Below are 23264 nucleotides of genomic sequence, written 5' to 3'. Positions count from 1 at the left end.
TAACCACAAAAACACTTTATTAGTAAAAAAGATTCATGATTTATTTGATGAAAAAGAGTCCTAAACTAACTAACTAAGATGTACATGTATCAAATACTCTAATCCAAGAACTAGAGGTAATATAATTAATTTTTTTTATTTATAAAAATTAAAGTAATAAATTTCAAATTTTCAATTATTTAAATTGATTCATATAAAATTTTTATTATTTTACAACTACAAAACTTATAATTTGAATATAAAAAATTATCCATTATAAAATTAGCTAAAAATTCTAATTTAATTCAAACTCAGTTTATCCAAACTTAATTTAATTATCTTTAATAAAGTTATTTCTGAAATTGAAGTCTTTAATGAATAAATAAATCAATTGAAATTGGCTCATAATAAGATTTTTTAAAAGTTTTGGGTCTTACACACCACATGTTCGGGGCCTCGGGAGGTTTGCCGACCACTTCTATCAAGAAGTCGACTATTGCCTGGTGGGCTTTGATGGAGAGATCGTTGAAAGTGAGGATCAGGACCTGAATGAGAGGATTGAGGTGAGGGATCGAACCTATGAGTCGTCGATTGGTCAGCAGATGGGGTCACCTGCAAGGACACTTCAATGCTAAAGTAAGAGTCCATACGATGATGAAACGGCTGATTGAGGTTGTAGTGACATACCTGAGAAGAGAGTAAGTTCCTCTCCTTTTATCCCAGATTATCCGGATGGACTCTCTTTCGCCAGGACCCAACTCCTCGAAAATATCCGCTAGTAGGGGTGGCAACAGGGCAGGTAGGGGCGGGTTTTTGCTCTACCTGATCCCACCCCGCCTTACAATAATCCGTATAAAACCCACCCCACTTCTACTCACGGGTAGTAAATAGTTGAACCCTAATCCGCCCCACTCCTACCCGCCCCTATAATTATTAAAATCTAATAAATAAAATTAAATTTTAAAATTTATATAACCATCATTAGATATATAATATAAACTAAAATAAAATTTTAAATATGATACAATATTATCAATCATTTTACTAATTATTTTACGTATATTACACATATTATATATTAAAATTGTATATTATATATATATCGGGATGGGTAGTACCTAAACTTGTCCCACCCCGATGCAGGATTACTTGCCCCGAACAGATAAGGGCGGGATGAATATCTGCGGTTTCAGATGGTGTTACCATCCTTATCCGCTAACTATCAAGATCTCTTCGAGAGATCAAAACACGTGTCCGTTTGGTACTTTGGTAGACTCCATCTGTTGGGCTGAGCCATACCACATTTTTTATATATCATTTTAAACGTTTATTAAATATTTTTTATATATCTTATATTCATTAAGAATAGTAAACAGTAAATTGAATAATCAATATGAAAACGTTTAAAACGTTTACCAAATACAAAAGAGAAGAGACTCAAAAAATCTACATTGAGTTAATTTTGAAGTGATGTGATTATAGTTAATCATTATATATACAGTACGATCAACACGCCTGATAAACGAGGAACAAGATATTATTATATAAACATATAAAGAAAGCTCTGTTTGCATTCATCACCTACATAAATGCTTGATTTTGCTGCCAAGTGCCAACAAGCAAAACACACAATAATAATCCACTCACAAAGTCAAAAAAAAAAAAAAAAAAAAAAATTCACATCGATATTCTACAATTTGAAAAAAAAAAATTTTTTACAGTTATAATGGATCTTTCAATTGTACTTGCTTCTTCAACTCCATCTATGTCCACCAAAATGTTGCTTCATCCTCCGAGGAGAAACTCATCGTCATTCCTAGCAAACAAGAAATTCAGAGTCCCTCCCACAACTCAATGCAATATTAATGCATCAAATAAAGTTTCTGATAATAATAGCCAAGCAATTGTTCGTCGGTCTGAGAACTTTTTTCAACCTTCTATTTGGCATTATGATTATATCCAGTCATTGAGTAGTGAATATAAGGTATGGTTTCATACTTCAAGAAATTAACGCTAATATTAGAGAAAAAATAGTTAAATTTTAACTTAATATTCATAATTATATATATATATATATATATATATATATATATATATATAATATTTATAATTATATATTTATTAATTTATAATGTACAATTATTTTAATAATAATTAACAAATATTAAATAAGATAATTTTTTATTATTTATATTATTTTTTATTGTTTTTAAATATTATTAGAAATTAAATACATACATGATTTATTTTGTAATAAGACAGTTAAATATATGTGCTTTAGTGTTTTTATATTTCATGTTCAATATTTTAAAAAATTTGTGGAGAAAAAAATGAAAATATGGAAATAAGATTTTATTAACTTCACACTATCGTTTACTTTTTAATTAAATTTAAAAATAAAAAACGTTAAATAAATGGTCTATAATAATAGGTAGGAATTGTTTGCTCAAACACAGTATAGAATTATGTTTTATTTTTTAATTTTTTAAATAAATTCTAAAAACAAAAAACAATTAAGCAGAAAATTAATATTTTTTCAAATCAAATAAATTAAACCTTTAAACTCATTCTCGAAAAGATCTTTTTTTAAATGATATATTTTTAAAAGATTTTTTATAAAAATAAAAGTGATTTTATATTTGAATATCTCATGTAAAAAAAAATTTTTATCTATCAATTATATATTTGAATAAATAAGATAAAAGTATTATTTTGTTCATTTATTATATAAAAAATATCTTTTTTTTTTAAAAAAAATCTTTTAAAAAAAAATATAAATTGTAGTTTTTCACAAAAAATTTTTTTATTTTTTTAATATTTTTATTTTTACTATTAAAAATTTACTAAACATATTAAAAAATAAAAAATATTTTTTTTATTAATAAAATATATTTTTTATCGATTTAATGAGGTGTAAACAAGCACTAAAATCTAATTAATCAATGTGGACAATTTATCAATAATGCAGGGAGATGTGTACGTAGAGAAAAGCCAAATGCTAAGGGAGGAAGTAAGAATGATGCTTTTCAAAGTGGAAAATAGTGTTGATCAACTTGAGCTTATTGATGTCTTGCAAAGACTTGGAGTGGCCTATCATTTTAATAATGAAATAAGGAACATGTTGGACAATATTTACAACATGATGGATAACTCAAAGAAGGATAAGAATTTATATGCTACAGCACTTGGGTTCAGACTCTTAAGGCAACACGGTTATGATGTATCAACAGGTTTTTTCTTTCTCTTTTTGTTAATAGTGATGGCTAGACACTCCCTTATGAATTTATACATACATTATATTCATGGTTTTAAATTGCAGACCATAATTAAAAATACAGAAAATATAAGAAATTAATTTTTAGTCAATATTAACTAATTTTTTAGTCAATATTTGAAACATTTAGAATCTAACATTGAGGGTTTAATTATGATGATTAAGGATATAGAGTTTTAGATAAAATAATTTTTAAAAAGTTAATTGATATTGACAAAAAAATTTAATTTTCTAAAATTATATATATATTTTTGATTTATTAATATTCATAATTTTAGTCCCTTCAAAATTTGTGTGTAGTAGGATCAAAAACAAATTAATATCTTCAATTTTTCAAAGATCAAAACTAAAAAAATTATTTATAGCGTAAAAAGAAGTATATTTCTATATGAACTAAAAATTTATTTAATTTTTTTAATGGATATTGTAGATATGTTTCTGAGCTTTCAAGATGAAATGGGCAACTTCAGTCAACACTCATCAATTGATGTTGAGGGAATGCTATCACTTTATGAAGCCTCATTTCTTTCATTCGAAAATGAAACTATATTGGATGAAGCTAAAGATTTCACCTCAAAATATCTCAAAGAATATTTGAGCAAGAATAATGATGAAAATAATGATCATCATGACCACTACTTATCACTCCTGATTAATCAAGCTTTGGAGATTCCATTACATTGGAGAATTCCTAGATGGGAAGCTCAATGGTTCATTAATGCATATGAACAAAAGAAAAACATGAATCCACTTTTACTTCAGTTAGCTAAATTGGATTTCAACATTCTTCAGACCATATACCAAGAGGAACTCAAAGTCTCATCAAGGTATGATTAATATAGACTTCAATTTTTAGTATAAATTGATAACTAAAGATACATATTAACTAGAATTTGTGTATATTTATACATATGCCTTCGGATTAAGATCTTCTAAAATAAGAAAATTGATAACATAGTAAATTAAAGAATTAATTATTCTTAAATTAAGATAGTAAAACACACATTTCATAAAAATTATAACATTAATGATGTTTAACCTTTTATTTTATTATTTTACAATTTTTTTTGCTTTAAAAGATCTAAATTATATGCATTCACATATTTACTAATTAAATAATCAACTACTAAAATATTAAATTTTTCATAATAACATAATAAACTTACAATACATGAATAATCAAATTTGTTTGCATACACAGTAGCATAATAAAAATAAAAAGCTATATATTATACGTAACATTAAAAAGTAATTATTAAATTAATTATTATATTATTTATATAAAAATATATTTATTTTATATATTATTAATGTCTATTTTATATTCTAATTTTTAATATATATATATATATATATATATGACTAATTTTTAAAATATACGCAGCAAAATTATAAATTCTTTTTATGAGATGTCAAAGATATATTTTTGTATACAATAGTTGATTAATAGCTAATTTATAACGTATATGTAGTATAATTGATTTATGAGTATCATATAGTTTAAATTAAGTCTTAGGGATAATATAAGAATAGAAAAAGAAAATCTACTATTTTAAAAAAGGGAGCAAAACTGATGAAATGATAGTTTTATTAGTGGAATTAAAATTATTTTAAAAAATAATAGAAAAATATCAGAATTTATTACTTTTAATTAATAATTAATTATTAATATTTAAAAATATAAGATAAAATATATTATTAGATTAGTAGATTATAAAAATTGAGTTAATAATTAATTGATGATAAAAAATAATAAATTTTTTATTATTTAAATTTTTTTTATTAAAATAATTAGTATTTCTTTCTCCCTCACAACCACTCTGCATCCTAGTCACTTCGTGCTCGTAATTATAAGTGGTAATGACTAAATGATCGTGATGATCTTTTTCTAGCAAACTCAATCATTATTGGTGCATCTTTAGTTTATTAGAAAATATATTTGGTGCTTTAACACTGTTTAATCTTCAATCATTTTGTTCTATTATTAACTTATCTTTATCTTTATAATTGATCTAGATAAGTGCTGTCTAGTATGGAAAAATTATTGTTAAATATTATATTACACAAGTAGAATTTTTCTTAAATAAGACAGAATAACTACTTTTCATGCTTTTATTAGAGGAGTGTGGAACAGTCTTTCGATAAAATATACATATTTTCTTTACATTATGACTATTATTTTATATGAAAAAGTACATAATGAGTGATTATTAGATCAAAAGGTGATAATTACAAACTAATAAAAAAATTGTTAAATTGGTTCTTAATATTTTAGAATATTAAACAAATTAATTTTAATAAAAAAATAAAAAAGAATTTAGTCTCTAATTTTTTTTTTTTTTTTTGAAAAGTGACAATACTGTTTTCTAGAGATAGTATGGATAATAGATTAAATTGTCTAAAATTATAAAAGATAAAGGAATAATTTGTCAAATATTCTAAAATATTAGGAACCAATTTGTCATTCTTTTCATTAATTAAAAATTAATTTGTCCAAACCAAAAATTATGAGAGAGAGCAATTTAATAATATAAATATTCCAATTAAACTTCCTAATACTAATGCCAAAACCTTTGTTGTTGTTTTTAAAGATGGTGGAAGAACACTGGGCTTGGTGACAAGTTAAGCTTTGCAAGAGATAGGATGGTAGAGAATTACATTTGGACTGTTGGAGACATTTTTGAGCCACAGTTTGCGAATTTAAGAACGGTCATAACAAAGGTCAATGCCCTAATCACCACCATTGATGATGTTTATGATGTCTATGGAACCTTCGAAGAGTTGAAGCTTTTTACAGATGTAATTGAAAGGTTAGCAATGATTATTATTACTCAGTCATATCTTTTGGCCTACTAACAACCTTAGATTATTTGAAATTTTTACAATAGAAATTAAATAAAATGCTTATAACTATGTTATTTCAGATGGGATCCATTTACCATTGATAATCTCCCATATTACATGAAATTGTGCTTCCTAGCACTTTATAACTTTGTGAATGAGTTGGCATATGAAATTTTCAAAGATCACGGCTACAATGTCACTCCATACCTACAGAAATCGGTAAGCTATTAATTAGTTATTACCATCCCTATTAGTTTTCTATTAGTTTTAAATTTTTGTTTTTCCAATTTGCTGAATTAAGTTTCAAAATGATTCTTAAAAATTGGTTGCATATATTAAGATAGTCTCTAAATCTCAATTACAACAATTATTATAAATCTAAATTTGACAAATTAAAGTATACAACATTAATTCCTAATAACGTAATGTATCACTTGAGGAAAAAGTCACACATCAGATATAAGTCATAAAACATAATGTGAATCCTATATATCATTCTTTCCTTTTTCTATTGGATGTTTTAACTTTTTACTGACTATATATATGTATAGTGACACCAAAAAGTAGCTCAAAGAATATTTCTAGAAATAAATATTGTACATAACTTATTCATAGTGTATGTGTGAACTAATTGAAATTTTAAAGTTTTCAGTGGATAGATCTATGCAAATCATATTTTATTGAAAAAAAGTGGAATCATAGTGGATATAATCCAAGCTTCGAAGAATACATAGAGAATGCATGGGTCTCCATAGGTGCATCTGTTATACTTGTTCACACTTATGTTCTGATTCCACAATCATTTAGAGAAGACGAATTGCTTCAGTACTCTGAAGTCATCAAATATTCATCAATGATTTTACGCCTTGCTAATGACCAAGGAACATATGAGGTATATCCTTAATTAATTCCTTGCTATATATATCTCTCAATCATGTTCTTTACATAATTCTTAAACCGTGTCAAACAATAAGTGAACGTCTAAGACCAAATAGTTACAAAAACAAGATAAAATAAATAATATAAGTTAACACACACATGTCATTTATTCCCAAATAACATAGTATTTTTTTTTTCATTTTTCTTGGTGAAATCTATTGGTTTTTATTACCTAGCTCTTGAATTAATAACCGGACTAATTATTTGACTAGACCTAAAAATTAAAGTTCACAAAATAAGAGTCGTTTAGTTTCTCAAAAAAAAAAAAAACTTTTGTAATCCATCTCACCGACACACACTATTGTACGGTTTTTTTTTTTTTTTAAACAAATTATACCCTAACACACGGACCCTCTTTTTTCCCTCCGCATGTGTTTTATAACCATTTTTCAGTCTCAATTAGGATTTAAATTACACCCTAACACACTATTGCACTTTAGTTTGCACATTGGGTTGGAAGTCCCCGAACTGCTGCCCATCGCGTGAGGCTGGACCGAGCTATTTTCAAATTGGACTTGGCACACTCAATTTGTCTCTAATTTAAAATAAAAAAATAAATTAAATAATTATTTTTATTTATTTTTTTAAAAAAATTAATTCATTTTAGAAAATGTTCTTTTAAACTATGTCAATAAATTCTCTATTTTGTTTTCCTTGACAGCGTGAGAATGAGACTGGTGACTTCATTAAGTCAATTCAATGTTTGATGAACGAAAATGAAACTTCTGAAACAGATGCACATGAGCGCATAAAATCCATGTTAAACATAGTATGGAAGAAGATGAACAAAGAAGCTCATGATTCTCCATTGTCTAAGCGCTTCAAAGAAATTGCTATGAACCTTGGAAGAATGGCACTATGCATGTACCAACATGGAGATGGCCATAGCATTCAATATTCTCAAATCAAGAATCGCATATTATCATTACTTATTCAACCCATTCAGGATAATATATATGTATGAAGGACATGCAAAAAAGTAATTATAAATTTCATAGGTGAATAATTATATAACATTATCTAGAATGACATTTTCATGTCATTTCAAAATCTGAGTGCTATATATGTATATCCATTTGCTATTGAAATAAATAAAGAGACGAGCATTAGCAGTTGTTCCTCCATCATATGTTGGTATAATTTGGCAATACAATTTCTTTTTCTATAATTTCTCCAAGTTAGTTAATGAGTTACATTCATATATGTAGGATTATTTTATATAAATAAATTAAATATTTTATTTATTAAAGTATATAATTATAAAAAAATTATATTTTTACGGTTGAGTATATTACAAACCTGATAGATATATACATATCTCGTTTATACTTTAAAAGAGATAATTAAGAAATTAATTGTCCACATTTTATTTGCAAACGAGATAGGTAGAATTCAAAATAAATTTTGTTCTCACTAGAAATGAAATATCTGTATATTTATAGTAATTGCATTATCGTTTGGATCAATCTAAGAGATATAATAAATCAACAATACTATGTGCATACTAAAAATCAACCACCATATCAGTCGCTATCGGTAATGTTAGAAAGACAAAAAAAAAACAGTCAAAACTTGTCTTATTTAACATTCATTAATTGCTATAGCAATTAATGAATGTTAAATAAGGCAAGTTCTGACTGATTTTAGCTAAATTTTTTTAGTTACCAAATATTTTTGAGTCGCTATATATTTATCTATAAATATATGTGTAGCTTGACAACCACTCCCGTTCTATCTGAGCTCAATGTAGTCATTGGGCGACAGCTTGAGTGCGTATCTCTTGAGTTTCTAATCCACGAGTTTGACTTGCATCTCCTGACAACAAAGCATTCAAACCCATGAGATCAGAACATTCGTGGTGAAGGCTAGAAGAAACGAGCTTCAAACTCACAATCGTTGGCGCGCAGTGACAGTATGCAAAAGGACAGAGAGGTCTTATTCCGACACGAGTGAGAATCGACAGATGATTAGCCGTGCGATAGCTGTGCCTGGTATTTTTCATCCGAGACGAGAGATTCGACAGATGATTAGCCGTACAGAAGCCGTTCCTGGACCATTTTCACTGAGAGGAAGGACGGTAGCCATTGACAATGGTGATCCACCAACATACAGCCGGCCATAAAAGAAGCCATGCGTGGTTGGAGAAGAAGACAGTAGGAAAGCAGAGATTCAGATGACAGAGCATCTCCGGAACCTCAACCTGTTCCTCATTACTAAATCACAAGTATCATTCATTTCATGTTATTTACTTTTCATAAACAAAATTATTCATATCATTTGAATCTCCTGACCAAGATTTACAGGATAACCATAGCTTGCTTCAAACCGGCAATCTCCGTGGGATCGACCCTTACTCACGTAAGGTATTACTTGGACGACCCAGTGCACTTGCTGGTTAGTTGTGCGGAATTGTCACATAAAGTGTCTTGTAATTTTGTGCACCAAATTTTTGGCGCCGTTGCCGGGGATTATTCGAGTTTTGACAACTGACGGTTCATCTTGTTGCTTAGATTAGGAAAAATTTATCTTTTTTTGGTTTTGAGTCACTAAATTTGAGTCCTTTATTTTCTTTTAAAAAAAAAGTTTTTAAAAATTTGTTCTTGGTATTCATCTTGACCTTCAAGTTGTTCTTGGTTGTTTTCTTTGTTTTGATCTAAAAATTCTAAGTTTGGTGTCATTTTATTGTTTTTCTCTTTCCTCATTAAATTCAAAAAAATAAAAAAAAAATCTTTTCCTTTATTTACTCATCATTTTCGAATTCCTTGGGTTGACTTAGTCAAAATTTTTAAAATTTGGTAATTTCTTGTTAGTCAAGTCAAAATTTTAATTTTAAAAGTTTATCTTTTCAAATCTGTTTCGAAATAAATTCTTTTTCAATTTTTCTTTTTCTTTTTTATTTTTTTTTTGAAAATCTCTTATAAAACTTTTCAAAATTTTTTTAATTTCTTTTATTTAATATTTTTCGAATTCATTGTCATATTTATTATTTTGATTGAAAAATTTTAAGTTCGGTGTTTTCTTGTTAAAAAAGTTTCAATCTTTAAAATTTTAAAATCATATCTTTTTCAAATCTTTTCTTTTATTTATTTTCTTACAAGTATTAATTTTTCATGTATTTTTTTTAGATCTATCTTTATAATATTTCATTTATGGATTATGATTTTTTGTTATTGTAAAATTTTAATTAAAAAAAATTATTTGTTTAACGCGATAAAAATAATGGTAAAAACTGTCTTTTTAGACGGTAAATACGGCGGTTCAAAAATATCGTTTTAACTAACCAAAAATACCATTTTAACCTAGTAAAAATGTCGGTTTCAAACGTCATTTTAACCAATAAAAATGCCATTGTCAGGGTAAAAACAACGGTTTAAAAATGCCATTTTAACCCGGTAAAAATGGCAATTTTAACCAACCAAAATACCACTTTATCAGGGTAAAAATGGCGGTTCAAAAATGCCGTTTTAACCAACTAAAAATCTATTTTTACCTTGAAAATAACGGCGGTTTGAACCGCCATTTTAATCGACAAAAAATGCCATTTTATTTGAAAATAATGGCGATTTGAACCGCCATTTTAACCTATCCAAAAACCACTATTTTAACCCATGAAATTGTGGCAGTTTTTAAAAAACCGCCACAATAACCAAATGACGCCCAAAATTACGTCGCTTTCTGAAGCCGCCGTTCTTGGTAATAATGGCGGTTCAAACTGCCGTAAATACCCAAAAAACAAAACCAGAATTTTTTGTAGTGTATTTATAAGGAGAAATAATGACTTAGTCATCTGAATTGATGATCTTATCTAAAGTGAGTGTGTGATTTCTTTCCTTATTGCATGAGAAATTAGCCCACGTCGCGTAGTTGTCAGTATTAAACTATTATGAAAAAAAATTTATATAATTAAAACTAAAATCTCAAAAATATTTAGTAAAAGCACTTGTATTTAAAAAATTTGTGAAAAATAGAATTAAAATGAGTGCATTTAAAGATGCTAACAATTTTTAATTTATAAGAAAATGAGAAAAAAAATTAGTGAATGAACTAATTTGATGTATGACATTCAAATTCAGGGACTAAAATAAATCACTTGGTTTAAATATATCTACAATGATAATATACCAGATGAAACATGAATAAATAATATTACAACATGCAGAAACGAGTGTATTCTTTAGGTTGTGAGGAAAAGTGTCCCACTAATGTTCTTAAAACCTCTAAGAAAATATATATTTATACATATATTTTCCCTTAATGTAAAATTATTATTATCCCCATATCAAATAAAATTTATTTTATGAAATTTTGTATAAAAAATTATTTCACTAAATTTAATTTTACATGATAATAAAAATTTTCTTATTAAATTCTATGTAGTATAAAATACAAAAAAATATATTAAATCAATTTGACAAAAATATATTATTGTGTTACTATTCAATTAATATATTTATTTATTTGAAGTTCATATTCTTGAGTTGCTTTTCTATTAAAATTTAATATTTATTAGTAAACTGAAAAATTTTGTAGTGTATTATATATGTGAAGGATTACTATGTGTTCATAACATGCAGCGAAAGTTATAAAATAATTCTAAAAATTTATTTTGTGCTTAAATTTTATTTTGATAACATAGATTAAATTCAAATACATGAGTATGCTAGTAAAAATAATTTTATATTTCGATGATATGAAGACGCTATGGATATTCACACCGAAATCAAATTTTGCTGTCAACTGCTTGACCAATGAATATATAATCTAAATTGAGAAAACCTCTTTGCAACTCTTTACACACTATAACATTTCTCCAAAAATTATGCTCATATATATTGTGTATGTAGAGATAAAAGAATAAAACTCTTATGTGTTTTTCCTTTACTCTTGTTATACATATATATAGTATGAAATTTGTTACTGATTTTACATTTGACTCTCAATTCAAATTTAAATCATATCTTATTTCAAATCTTAATCTTATCTTATCTTATTTCAAATTGAAATCTTATGAATCATATCATATCACAATTTAATTTAAAATAAAATCGATTAGGATCTCATTCAAACTTAAAATTCAAATTTAGAAATAGAATAACTAATTATTCTCAATTATTATATTATGATTATATTCTTGGTGCTAGCCAAGAATATAATAATATAATTATTTATTTGATCAAATTAAAATAATAATTAAATAATTTTATAGTAAAAATTAAAATACTTGTTAGTATGTGACCCCATAGTGTAACGACCCAACTCCTAACACGTTATAATCGTACTAAAAGTAAGGTATTACTGACTTGTTTTCCTTATTTATCTATTTAATATTGAGCCTTTATATCGATGTCGCATTTCAGTTTTAAGAAAACTCCAAAAAAATTTTTTGCTTTTATTCTTTAAAGTCATATATCAAAGATCTCCAGATAATAATAAATCACATAAATACTACTAATAATAAATATTACACAAGTGAAATCAAATGAAACTCAGATACAATACCTACCCCTTTGTATAAAATAAATTTTTAAGCAACAAGAGCGAGGGAACTCTATGAAGGCAATTAAGTTCAGAAAACAGCATTCACTATCTGTCTGCAGCTTCATACTAATTCTTCAAACCTGTGACACTAAAAGGGTGGAAAATTTTGGAGTGAAAACTAACCACTCGTTCTCAGTAGAAGATGAGAATGCCATAAAAGTAAAGAAATAAAATATAAATAATCAACTTATAACTCAAGAATGTTTATCCTAATGAAACCCTTAAAATTCTCTCAGTCCTACTTAAAACAATTTAGTTATTTTTTTTTCAAATTACATTATTTGATCAATTTTCAGTTACATTAATCAACCTTCAATCACTCGGTTCACGGTCACTTTTATAAATCAACAAGCACAAACAAGGTACATAATACAAACATACAAACAAATCACGTAAGTCAAAAAACAGAAAATTTCACAGTTAACATAACACTGCAACAGAAAGCACATTTAAACAATTCATACAAATATATATGATGAATGTCTATTCCTATTCAGGTCGTGAGCTCATGTGTCGGTTTGTTGCCCAATACCCGGCAATGGTCCTGAGATAGGTGTTACGTATCACAGTCCCTACCTCAGCCAACGTCCCTTCCATGAGCGTTACGTATCGTCGTCCTCATGGGGAACCTTCTTTCTGGTCTCAAGTGGGCATTACATATCGCCGTCTCCACTGATACTTATCCTCTGAGTCTCAAGTGAGCATTATATTTTGCCTTTCTCATAAGGTTGTGCTCAAAATCAAAGTCTTTAATTCGCTTTATTCATTATTCCTCAAACCTTTAAACCTTTAAAACTCATTCCTTAATTCCTTAAGCTTTAATCCTTAAACCTTAATTTCTTAACCCTTAAATTTTAATTCTTTAAACCCTAATCCTTAAATCTTAAACCTTAATCTTCAAACCTTTCTTGACATTATCTTTACCTTTTTTCTTAACTTTTTCTTTAACCTTGTTCTTTTACTTTATTTTTTTTTTACTTATACCCTTCACCTTTTTCTTTAACCTTTATATCTTTTTAGTTTTATCTTTTCTTTAGTTATACTCTTAACATTTTATATAAATGTGAACTTTAATTCTTAACTTTTACGTAATTAATTTCTTATCCCTAAAACTTTCACATAATTAGCTTTTAACCACTCAAACCTAGTATTTAAATATCCATTCTAGTTTCTTTACAAATTAAAAGTCATTTGAATTGTATGAATAACTAACATGTTCCAAACATAGGTTCATTAAGTCTATGCTGAACCAGTTTAATTTTTCATATTTTACCAAACTTCAAAAACACAATTTAATTGAACTAAGTCCTTACATTTTTCTAAAAATTCAGACATAACCTCCCCTAAAAATAAGACTTAGCTACCCTTACGTGTTCCCTCTATTTCAACAATTCACTGATCTTTTTCTCATTAACGATCAAAACAACAAGGTTCTCAATCCATTCAATTTAGTAACCAAAGTAATATTAATAATATAACCAAAATCTACGAAAAACACTCATTATCAATAAATCAGAAAACAACCACAATCAAACCATCATCACAATAATTCCCAACCAAGCACATACCTACCTCAATTCATCAATTAACTACATAAGACAATTATAAATTATTTGCAGTTATTCATTAGGCTTTCTTGGTATTCATTAATTAAAACGGTCGATTTTAAAATAAATTTCCTACCACAATTAGCTGAATCCATAGGAATTAACCACAATAAACCCACTTTTTTTGAATTCACAGCAACAATGACAATTTCAACGTAACCAGAATGACAACGGCAACAAATGGAACAACAGCAGAGTCAATCCGATGATGGCAATGGTAGTTGCATTAAAACAGAGGATTCAAATTGAACAAAAATCAAAAGCAAATACAGCCCTAAAAATCTCAAAATAGGGCATATACTAGAATCAAATAAGAAAAAGCATGGTAGTGACAATAAAACGTGTAAATAGACCGTAATCAAGAAAAAGATCAAAATCAATGTAGCAGCATTAGACTCATTCACGGCAGCTTCAGCATTTTTTTAGTTCTCAGCAGTAGAGAGACGGCGGTGCGTTCTTCAGTGGCAATTGACGACAGCGGTGGCAAAGAAGCTCAAGAACAGTAGTGGCAGAACCACTTTACAATAGCTAGGGTTCCAACAGCGGTGAGACGCGATGGCGGCAATGTGGAACAGTGGCAACAACGCATGGCTATAACGAGGACGAAGCTTTCTTCCTCTTCTCTGTCGATCTCTCTCTCTTTTGCTCCTCGGCGACGGCAGAAGCTGCGGCAACAAACCCTAGCAGTGGTGGTGGCGGGTTCGGCGGCGTGAAGGCATGGCAGGGCAGAACAGAGCTTCCCTCCTTCCCTTTTCTCCCTTATGTCAGACTCTCTCTCTCTTTATCTCTCTCTCTCTCTCTCTCTCTCTCTCTCTCTCTTGGCTCTGCTTCTTGATGGTGACCTGGTGATACGCGGTAATTTGCCTCTCAACAAATTTCCTTCCATCAAGTGCACCGGATTGTCGTCAAGTAAAAACTCACAAAAGAGTGAGGTCGAATCCCACAGGGATTGGTATATCGATCAATTATAATTGGAGAATTTTACTAGTTGAGCTAAATCAGGATTGAATTGGGAATCGCAGAAAGTAAAATTGGCTGGAAACTTAAATTGCAAGAAATTAAAGAAGCTGGAAATTAAATTGCAGGGAATTAAAGTGCAGAAGCTTAAATTTCAAGAAATTAAATGGGAAGGGGTAATTAGAATGAAATTAAAGAGCAGAAAGTAAATAGAATCGGTAGATCAGAGAATGGGGAGTTCATTGGGTTTTAGGAGATATTGAATTCTCCGGATCAAATCATTTTCACCTCTTCCTCAATCAATGCATTCATTGACAATGCTTGGAAATCTTAGATGATTGGATCCCAATGTCTTGGCTCACCAATCTCTCTAAGCATGAACAATTACCCAATGTTTTGATTTAATTACTCATGGAAAGAGTTAAAGTTCGGTCACTGACTATACCACACAAATTCATAGATCAAAGTGTTGGTAGGATTACATGTCACTATATCCATCCAAACCCCAATCTAATCCAATGTGAGAAAGCAATTCTAGCATGAATTCCTCATTCCTCTCTCAAGGCTCCGAAGAATTCCAATTATGGATAGCTTCTCTCTCAAGACAACTATCCAATTGAATTAAGATCGAAAGCTTTCTAGCAAAAATCAAGAGAAAAGAAAGAAGAAGAAGATGAAAATTACTATTAATCCATTGAATTACAATAGAGCTCCCTAACCCAATGAAAGGGTTTTAGTTGTTCATAGCTCTCAAAATGGAAATTGGAATTGTAAAATACATTCTGAAATTCCAAGTGCAGTAAGTGAAAACTAAAAAATGGAAAAAGGTGTAAAAAGTTTTTTCTAACTTAAATTCTAAGCTATTTATACACTTTCTTCCATTGATCTTCAAGCCTTGAATTGGGCTTTTGGCCTTGATGGAATTGGGTTGAAGATGGCTCCAATTGGTTGCCCTTAATGTTGAGAAGATATTTGTGTGACATCTTGAATCCTGATGTTTCACGTTTGAGACAACGTTTGAGGGCCAACATTGACTCAAACGCCATTTTAAAATAAACCAGCAAAACCAGAAAGGTTGCTGTCATTGGCGTTTGACTCAACGTTGGAGGGCCAACGTCAGCTAACCCGCGCGTACGCGTGGATGCAAGATTTTCCTTTTTTGTAGTTTAAAACAAGGAAGGGGATGTTGGCCTCAACGTTGGACCTCCAACGTTCCCTCCAACGTTGGCGCTTTAATGCGTACGCGTACTGTGCACTTAGGCGTCCATTGCTATTCTTTTCATCCACGCGTACGCGTCAAAATTTCCCAATCTGAATTCTGGGCTGAGCATCGCGGACGTTGGAGGCTGGCATTTGATGCAACGTTGGACCTCTAACGTTCGGTCTTGGCGCGTATGCGTACCGTGCGCTTCTGCGCAAACAGGTCAAAAATGCTTATTTACGCGTACGCGTGATGCACGCTTCCGTGCGGATATCAAAAATTGCATTTTTACGTGTATGCGTCATAGGCGCGTACGCGCCACTCAAAATTCTTTCAGCCCCAAAATTGATCATTTTCTCACAACGTTGGGGTTAACGTTGGACCCCCAATGCCACCTCCAACGTGAGCATCAACCATGTTTACAGATAAGTGCTCTGTTTCTTTTCCAATGTTTGAGACAACGTTGGTGGTCCAACTTGGCCACCAACGTTGCTTCCTCTTCATCCTTTCCATGCTCCTTCTTCAACCTTCCTCCATGCCTTCCTTCACCTATCATTAACCAATGAATGCTTCAAAGCTTTGCTAAAATCATGAGAATTCCTATCATTCTTAGCATACAAGCATCATAGCATAAATCATCATGAAATTGCATCAAATTACTCATGGTTGAATGAATATAGGCATACATGAATTTCTACCCAAATGGCTTACTTATAACTCAAGAAAGTGCATAAAACCTATTAAAAATAAAGAAAAAGGCTAGTGAAACTAGCCTAAGATGCCCTGGCATCACAACACCAAACTTAAATCTTGCTTGTCCCTAAGCAAGTACTGAATTATTAGGAAGAAAGAATGAAACAAAAGGGAGTATTCATATCAGCAAAGCATTATTGGTAGCTCATGGGGTTTTATGCAGACAATGCAGTAGCTAACTTCTTATTGATCCTTAAGCATAGAATGCCTCCTTCAAGCATCAGTTAACGCACTGCCATGACCTCTTATTATTTACTTATCCTTGGTAATTACTTTTCTTCATTTTCTATTCCTGTAAACCTTAGCTCAATGTCATGTGTGTAGCAGTTTCTCAGCTTATTTGCACTCAACACATTATTCACTACAGACACTTGGCTCACAATTCTTCTTAGAACATCGATGCCCAGCACCTCTTTGGGTTACTAAATGTCTTGTAACTAGGTTGCTCTTGATAATAGATTTTCAGTTGATAATCCCGAGTTAGTTAACCCAAGTTAAAACACTCCATAGAACCTAATCATCCAAGCAGATCCTAGTACAGAGACACCACAGGCATATGTCCTAAGGTCCAAGCTATTGGTGTCTAGCTTTATTCTTTTCTTTCTTTTGTTTTTGCTGCCACTTTTGGCTTTTTTTTCTTTCTTCTTGTTTGTTTCTCTTTCAACCAAGGACTTTTATTTGCTAAGATTCATAGACAGCATGCTAATTTTCACTTAGAAAGAGAACAATTTATCCTTTATTCATTATAAGTGAGCTACTACACAATCAAACATATATACCACTACTTACTGTTATTTTACTACTTGCTAAAAAGGAACTATTCCACTTCTTGTTCAAACATTTCTTTTATTGAAATTGAAAAGACTCAGGGGACAAGACAAGCATTCAGACAGGTGAAAGTGAAAGCGCACACACTTAGACTAGCATGCTTATTCCAAGATTAAACACACACAGATTGCAAAACAACTTAAACTAAAAGTTACTATCAACTAAGACAAACATGTTCTTTCTTTATTAAATGGAATAGCCAAGGAGCAGGTCCACCTTTCTTTTTTTATCATGTTTGTCTTTCTTCTTCTTCTCGCTTACTTGCTTACTACTTTCTCCCTTGCCTTTGCCCTTTAGCTTTTGCCAGAATCCAGCTTTCTTTATTATCTCTGCTACTCTGTTTTCAAGGCTTATTGCTTTGTCTATTTATCTTTCACTCCTTTCCTTGAAGTATTCATCATAAATTGGAAATGCTAGGTCCATGCTATGCAGATGTTCCCCAATATAATTGAGCTTGATTTAGTTGTTTATGTTGTAATCAGCTTGAACTCTATATCTTGCATCCTGAAGGATTGTGAACTCATTGAAAGCTCTCATGTTCTCAACTTGAAGTTGAGCCAGCTGGTTGAAATATTCTTGAGATTGTGAAGCTTGTTCCCTTTGCATAACTAAGGATCTTGACTCATAGTCTCTTTGTTGATTCATCATCCTCAACTGAAGCTCCTCTTGTCTCTGTTGAGTTCTCATGTACTAAGAATGGAATTCTTCTTGTTTCTCTTCAATTCTCATGTACTGTTCGGATAGCCTTTCAATTTCTTCTTTCATCAGACCCATGTCCATGTTGTTGTGTGGTTGGAATTGTTGCTCCTCTCCTTGTTCTGCTTGTTGTTCTTCTTCCTCCCATGGTTCTTCTTCCTCCCATGGTTCTTCTCTCCTTCTCCTCCTCTGTGGCCTTCGTGCTTGTTGTGCCTCTAAGACATTCATCATTATTTCAAAGGTCATAGGCATGCCTGGATGCAGCCATGTGGGGTTTGCATCCTCCAATGGTACTCTGGCCTTCATGCATAACCTCATAATGGTGCTTGGGTAATATAGCTAGGCTTCAGCAGCATTTTTCTCTGAGATCGTTTGAATATCATTTGCAATGATCTTATGAACCTTTACCTCTCCTCCCACTATTATACAGTGTAGCATGACAGCCCTTCGTTTGTTAACTTCGGATGTGTTCACTGTGCCCAGAATTGATTTCTTTATCAGTTCATACCAACACTTTGCCTCGGGAGCGAGATCCCCTCTTCTCAGGTACTTGTGCCTTCCTTCATTGTCTCTCTCCCAGTCAGTATTTATCACACAGATATCACTGCAAATTTTATCATAATCGGGGTTCCCGTTCACTCTTTGTTGGTACCCTGTCTCATCAAAATGTGCTTGCCTTAGTCCTAAGACCTTCATAATGGCCTTCGGGCTAAAGTCTACTTCTACACCCCGTACAAAACACTTGTATGTTGGTGCTTCAGTCATGTCTAGTCTTGTGGCATTAGCATAGAACTCCCTTATGATGTTTGCATTAATCCTGGTGATTGGTGAGGTCAGATCTTCCCATTTCCGCCTTTTGATCTTGGCTTTTATTTCTGAGCATCCCTCCTCAGGCAACAGGAAAGGAATTTATGGATATATCTTCTTATCATTCATCCACCCAAGTTACATTTTGTGGAACCATGATCTGAATTTCCATCGATCATAGTCATTTTCAGCTTCCTCAGTGATAGGTTCCTTTCCTCTCCTTCTTTTAGAACTTGAAGAAGAATCCATGCTTTTATTGATGGTTGACCGGGTTGAGGTTGAAGAGTTATGAAGGAGAATGGTTGGTGTGATACACTTTCGGAGAAAAAGTGTTTAAAGTTAAGGTAGTATTATGAAAGCAAGTGAACAAGGGTGTTTTGTAGCACAAGGAACACGGCTTCTGGGCTTTGGTTTTAGAGAACAATAGCGTTGAATATATGAGTACAAGAAGTATGAGATTTGAGTTCACATGCACAGTTCAAGGGAGGCTATTTATAGTAAGCTTTTAATGGAAAATGGATGGCTAGGATTCATTGGGACAAGTGAGAGGTTAACGTTGTGCATGCAAAGTTGAATAAAGACAAAAGTTTCCTCTTCATGAAGCATATCTCTTCGGTCTTCCACGTGCTTCCTCCAAGGATGCTCAGACACACCCTTCAAGCCATGTGATCCCCTTTCGTCTTCATGCTAGCCTTTCCTTTCCTTGTCTTGTCCCTTTTATGAAATAGTTCTCTATACACCTAACCATCATAACAAGACAAAAGGAGTGAGTACTAACAGGTGGTGGTAAAAGAACAATTAATATTTAAAATTAAAACTTTGACTACCATTCCTCATGCTTGTTTAACCAATCGTGACTCTTTTTAGTGCCACCATATATAGTCTTGGAGGACACCAAACTTAGTGTTTGGTCATATGGTTCAAAGTGTTACTTCCTCCAAATGTTGTCATTGAAATCTCAACGAAATTAGTGTCACTTTTTGGTTAAACCATCATGAGAAAAGCTTTATTTTGCTGTTTCTAGATATGAACTAAAAATTATAACCATGGTTGCACTCTCATGACTTGTTCTTGCAATATAAAGAACACCAAACTTAATGTTTGGCTATAAATTCCAAGAAACAAATGTCAAACTGGCATTATGATAATTATTTTTGAAAGGTATCCTAGTGTGCCTGTAGACACACCAAACTTAGAATTGGATCATATGCTTCTCAATGTCATGGAAAATTGGCAAAATGGTCTTGAATTCATGCTAGAGTAACACTCATTATTCATACTGAAGTATTAAAAACAAGGAAAACTAAATCATGGGTTGCCTCCCATGGAGCGCTTTTTTAGCGTCACTAGCTTGACGGTTGGTCTTTGTCATGGTGGATTGTAGTGCCTTAGGTCTTCTCCCCTTACAGTGAAGCGGTCTCCACTTGATTCCTTAATGATTTTTACATGCTCTAGGGAGAGGACTTTTTTAATGGTGAACACTTGAGATAACTGAGATGGAATGGTTGGAAGATGGGGTAGGATTGGTGGATAGTGGGCTGATATCACTTTATCTCCAAGGGAAAAACCCTCTGTAGGAATCTTTTTATTTCTCCATCCCCTTGGTAATTTCTTCATAAATCTTTCCTCTTTTTCATGTGGTGCTCCCATGAGTTTTGTGTCATGAAGTCCCTTGCTAGTTGCTCCTCTCAACTCTTGTGGCTTCGACTCTTCCTTGAACTCCATTGGTTGCTTCTTCTCTTGAGCTTCTTGTTTATCTATCAAGGAAAGCTCCAGATGTTGCCCCTATGGTTCATTTCTGTTCTCCTTCAGGGGACTCTCAATGTGCTCTTCTTTTAATTCCTTGCTCTCTTGCTCAGACTCATGCACAGGTTTGAAGGCCTGGAAAGTGAGCTGCTCATCATGTATTCTCAATATCAATTATCCTCGTTCTACATCAATGAGAGCTTTTTCAGCAGCTAGAAATGGTCTCCTCAGAATAATGGGATGGAGGTAGCTTTCCTCCATGTCCAGAACAACAAAGTCAATGGGAAGGAAGTAGTTTCCTACTTTCACCAATACATTTTCAATTAGTCCTTCAGCCTTCTTCTGAGTTTTGTCTGCCAATTGGACGATTACATCCGTGGATCTCAACTCATTGATTTGCAACTTCTTCATAAGAGATAGAGGCATCACATTTATGCTAGCTCCTAAGTCGCAGAATCCTTTGTCAATTTTTGTCTCTCCTATGGCACATGGAATATGAAAACTCCCTGGATCTTTTTTCTTTATGAGTATGACTTTCTTGATGAGGGCACTACATTCCTTGTTCATTGTGACTGTTTGTCCCCCTTTTAAGTTTCCTTTCTTGGTCAACAGTTCTTTCATGCACTTGATGTATTTTGGCATCTGTTGAAGAATTTTGATGAAGGGGATGTTGACACTGAGTGTTGCAAAAATGTCTAGGAATCTTGAATATGACCTGACTTCCTCACTTCCCTTGAGTCTCTGTGGGAATGGTGCTGGTGGCACAAAGGGCTCGATGTATTCTTTCTCTTTTCTTCTATCTCCCTTACATCCTTCCTTGGATTTCCCTCATCATCTTCTGAGTGTATGGAGCATTCTTCCTTCAGACCTTTTTCACTGCTTAGATTGATTGACTTGCATTCTTCCCACCTTACCTTCTTCATTTTTCCTCTTGGATTTTTATCTGTATCACTTGGGAAACTATCTGTGGGCCTTGGAAATTGTTGTGAAAGATGTCCTACTTGAAATTCAAGATTCTTAAGAACCTCCCCTCGGCTTTTCATAATACCTCTCTCCTCTTTTCGGAATTTTTTCATGTCTTCACACTCTTTGTTAAGGTTTGCAAGCATAGCTTTCATTCTGGCCATTCTGTAATCATCATGTGGTGCTGATTGGTTGGAATTGGGGTGTTGAGAGTGGTTATTGTGGCTTTGGTATGGTAGATATGAATAAGTATTTTGTGTGGTCTGGTATGTTTTTTGGTTGGAGTTTTGGTGAGTGGAGTGGTTGTACTGGGTTGGATTATGAGGTCTGTGATCTTGGCCTTGGTTTTGTTGGTTCCCCCATCCAAAGTTTAGGTAGTTTCTCTAACCAGAGTTATAGGTTTTAGAGTAAGGATCATTAGCTTGTCTAGATGAGTTTCCAAGGTAATTAGCTTCCTCCCAGTTAGCTCCTTCTTCTGTCTCCAATTCTTCTTGAGGTGATGATTGAGTGTGGATAGCAGCAGCTTGATTCTTTTCCATTTGCTTGGTCAATTCAGCAAGTTGCTTGGTGATCTTCTTGTTCTGTGCCAGAATTGCATCCATATGGTTCAATTCCAAGACTCCCCTGTTGTTGCTTCTATCTGAGGCATAAAAATACTCATTGTCAGCCACTGTCTCTATAACATCAATGGCCTCTTCAATGGTCTTCTTCTTGTTTAGGGAACCTCCAGATGAGTGATCTACAGCTTTTCTTGATTCACAATTCAGCCCCTCATAGAAGATGTGAATTTTCACCCACTCATTAAACATGTCAGGGGGGCATTTTTTTGTCAAATCCTTGAATCTCTCCCAGGATTCATAAAGAGTTTCACCATCCTACTGTCTGAATATTTGCACTTCAGTTCTCAGCCTGTTTACTCTTTGTGGTGGGTAGAACCTTGTCAAGAATCTACTCATTACAACTTCCCAGGTTGTCAAGCTTTCCTTCGGGAATGGCTCCAGCCATTTTGATGCCTTGTCCCTCAAAGAAAATGGAAACAATAGCAATCTATAGGTGTCAGGATGAACACCATTAGATTTAACCGTGTCACATATCCTTTAGAATTTAGTGAGATGCTCATTAGGATCCTCTT

At 31.9% G+C, this 23264-nt stretch overlaps 1 protein-coding gene and 1 non-coding gene across 3 annotated transcripts; both read left to right on the top strand.

The window, feature by feature from the left end:
* Positions 1-1572: 1572 nt before the first annotated feature.
* On the top strand, positions 1573-8160 carry LOC107616032 (terpene synthase 10). Of its 2 annotated transcripts, XM_088499669.1 has the most exons (7): positions 1573-1963; positions 2948-3209; positions 3684-4080; positions 5845-6063; positions 6178-6316; positions 6750-6989; positions 7698-8160. In XM_088499669.1, the coding sequence occupies exons 1-7, from the start codon at positions 1706-1708 to the stop codon at positions 7998-8000; spliced, it is 1818 nt and encodes a 605-aa protein (XP_088355795.1). In that variant the 5' UTR covers positions 1573-1705; the 3' UTR covers positions 8001-8160. The 2 variants fall into 2 exon arrangements, with proteins under 2 accessions (XP_088355795.1, XP_088355796.1); XM_088499670.1 differs by lacking the exon at positions 6750-6989.
* Positions 8161-22939: 14779 nt separating this feature from the next.
* LOC148546519 (small nucleolar RNA R71) lies at positions 22940-23043 on the top strand. The gene has a single exon (XR_015900344.1). It is a non-coding gene; the product is annotated as a small nucleolar RNA R71 (small nucleolar RNA).
* The last annotated feature ends 221 nt before the right edge of the window (positions 23044-23264 follow it).

This window comes from Arachis ipaensis, chromosome B9 (assembly GCF_059453495.1).
Source record: "Arachis ipaensis isolate K30076 ecotype BB chromosome B9, ASM5945349v1, whole genome shotgun sequence".
Lineage (NCBI taxonomy): Eukaryota > Viridiplantae > Streptophyta > Magnoliopsida > Fabales > Fabaceae > Arachis > Arachis ipaensis.
Note: the sequence above shows the minus strand (reverse complement) of the source record. Positions and strands in the feature narration are given on the sequence as shown.

Coding starts and splice junctions, on each gene's coding strand:
- LOC107616032 (XM_088499669.1), top strand. CDS start 1,706: ATGGATCTTTCAATTGTACTTGCTTCTTCAACTCCATCTATGTCCACC. Junction 1,964..2,947: donor CATTGAGTAGTGAATATAAG/GTATGGTTTCAT, acceptor TCAATAATGCAG/GGAGATGTGTACGTAGAGAA. Junction 6,064..6,177: donor TTTACAGATGTAATTGAAAG/GTTAGCAATGAT, acceptor ATGTTATTTCAG/ATGGGATCCATTTACCATTG.